Source organism: Myotis brandtii, unplaced genomic scaffold (genome assembly GCF_000412655.1).
Source record: "Myotis brandtii unplaced genomic scaffold, ASM41265v1 scaffold825, whole genome shotgun sequence".
In the NCBI taxonomy this organism is placed as follows: domain Eukaryota; kingdom Metazoa; phylum Chordata; class Mammalia; order Chiroptera; family Vespertilionidae; genus Myotis; species Myotis brandtii.
In genome coordinates this window covers 1,443,209-1,444,134 of record NW_005371349.1, presented here as the reverse complement: position 1 = coordinate 1,444,134, position 926 = coordinate 1,443,209, and the positions used below count along the sequence as shown (strand labels likewise).

General features: G+C 68.7%; 1 protein-coding gene across 1 annotated transcript in view; it reads left to right on the top strand.

The window, feature by feature from the left end:
• The window catches only part of MGAT5B (mannosyl (alpha-1,6-)-glycoprotein beta-1,6-N-acetyl-glucosaminyltransferase, isozyme B), a 55,683-nt gene that overhangs the window by 22,286 nt on the left and 32,471 nt on the right, over window positions 1-926 (top strand). Inside the window, exon 9 of the mRNA XM_014531734.1 lies at window positions 684-815. Within this exon, the coding sequence (XP_014387220.1) occupies window positions 684-815 (132 nt within the window). The remainder of the gene's footprint in view (window positions 1-683; window positions 816-926) is intronic.

The following is a 926-nucleotide window of genomic DNA, read 5'->3' as shown; positions in this document are numbered from 1 at the left end:
CCCCTGGCTCAGGGCTCAGCAGACTCTCTGAGTGAGGGTCTCAGCCTGTCACCCTGCAGGGTGGGGCGTCAGCAGGCCGGGCAGGGGCCCTGCATGGTGGGCAGGGGGGTCCTGGCAGGAGTTTCACTGGCAGCTGTGCCCATGTCCTTCGGGCTCCAGTGAGACGACCCCAAGGCTCCGGCACCGGAGGCAGCTCCGTCCCGGATGGAAATGCTCACGTGGATGAGCTGGCAGCCGGGTGCCCTGCGGACAGGGCCGGGCATCTCCGGGCCCAGGTGCCAGTCAGCAGCGCAGAATTACACTTGAGGCAGGCGGGTGGGGGGTTCGGGCGCTTCAGTTCCAAACCCTGCGGCTGCGCGGTGGCTCCTAGGGAAGGTGAAGGGCCCGCTCTGGCCGACAGGCCTGCGGGGAGCACGCGTGTGGGAATTAGCAAAGGCGCCCCTTCCTCCAGGCCCACCTGCCCCTTGTTGGGGTGAAGAACCTGCACCCCGTGCAGGCCGCCCTGCTCCCTCCCTGTGCCAGCGTGTCTCCTACAGCGCCCTCCCTGCCCGTGTCTGTCCTGGGCTGTGGGAACTGGGGGGGTGGGGGGCTCAGGTACTGCAGACACAGGGCCGGTTGGGAAGGTGGGTTTCTGCGGCCTGGGGGTCCCCTGGGGCTCAGACTCTGACCGGCTTTTCTCTCAGTAACTTAGGGGTGCCGCCGGGCCGCGGGAACTGCCCGCTCACCGTGCCCCTGCCCTTTGACCTCATCTACACCGACTACCACGGCCTGCAGCAGATGAGGCAGCACATGGGGCTGTCCTTCAGGAAGTACCGGTGAGGGGGGCGAGGGGCGGGGTGGGGACCCGCATGGCACCCCCTCCACGCCCTGGGGAGCGCCTGGGCCAGGTCTCCCCGTCTCTGTCCTCCCCTCCCCCCTCCCTTCTC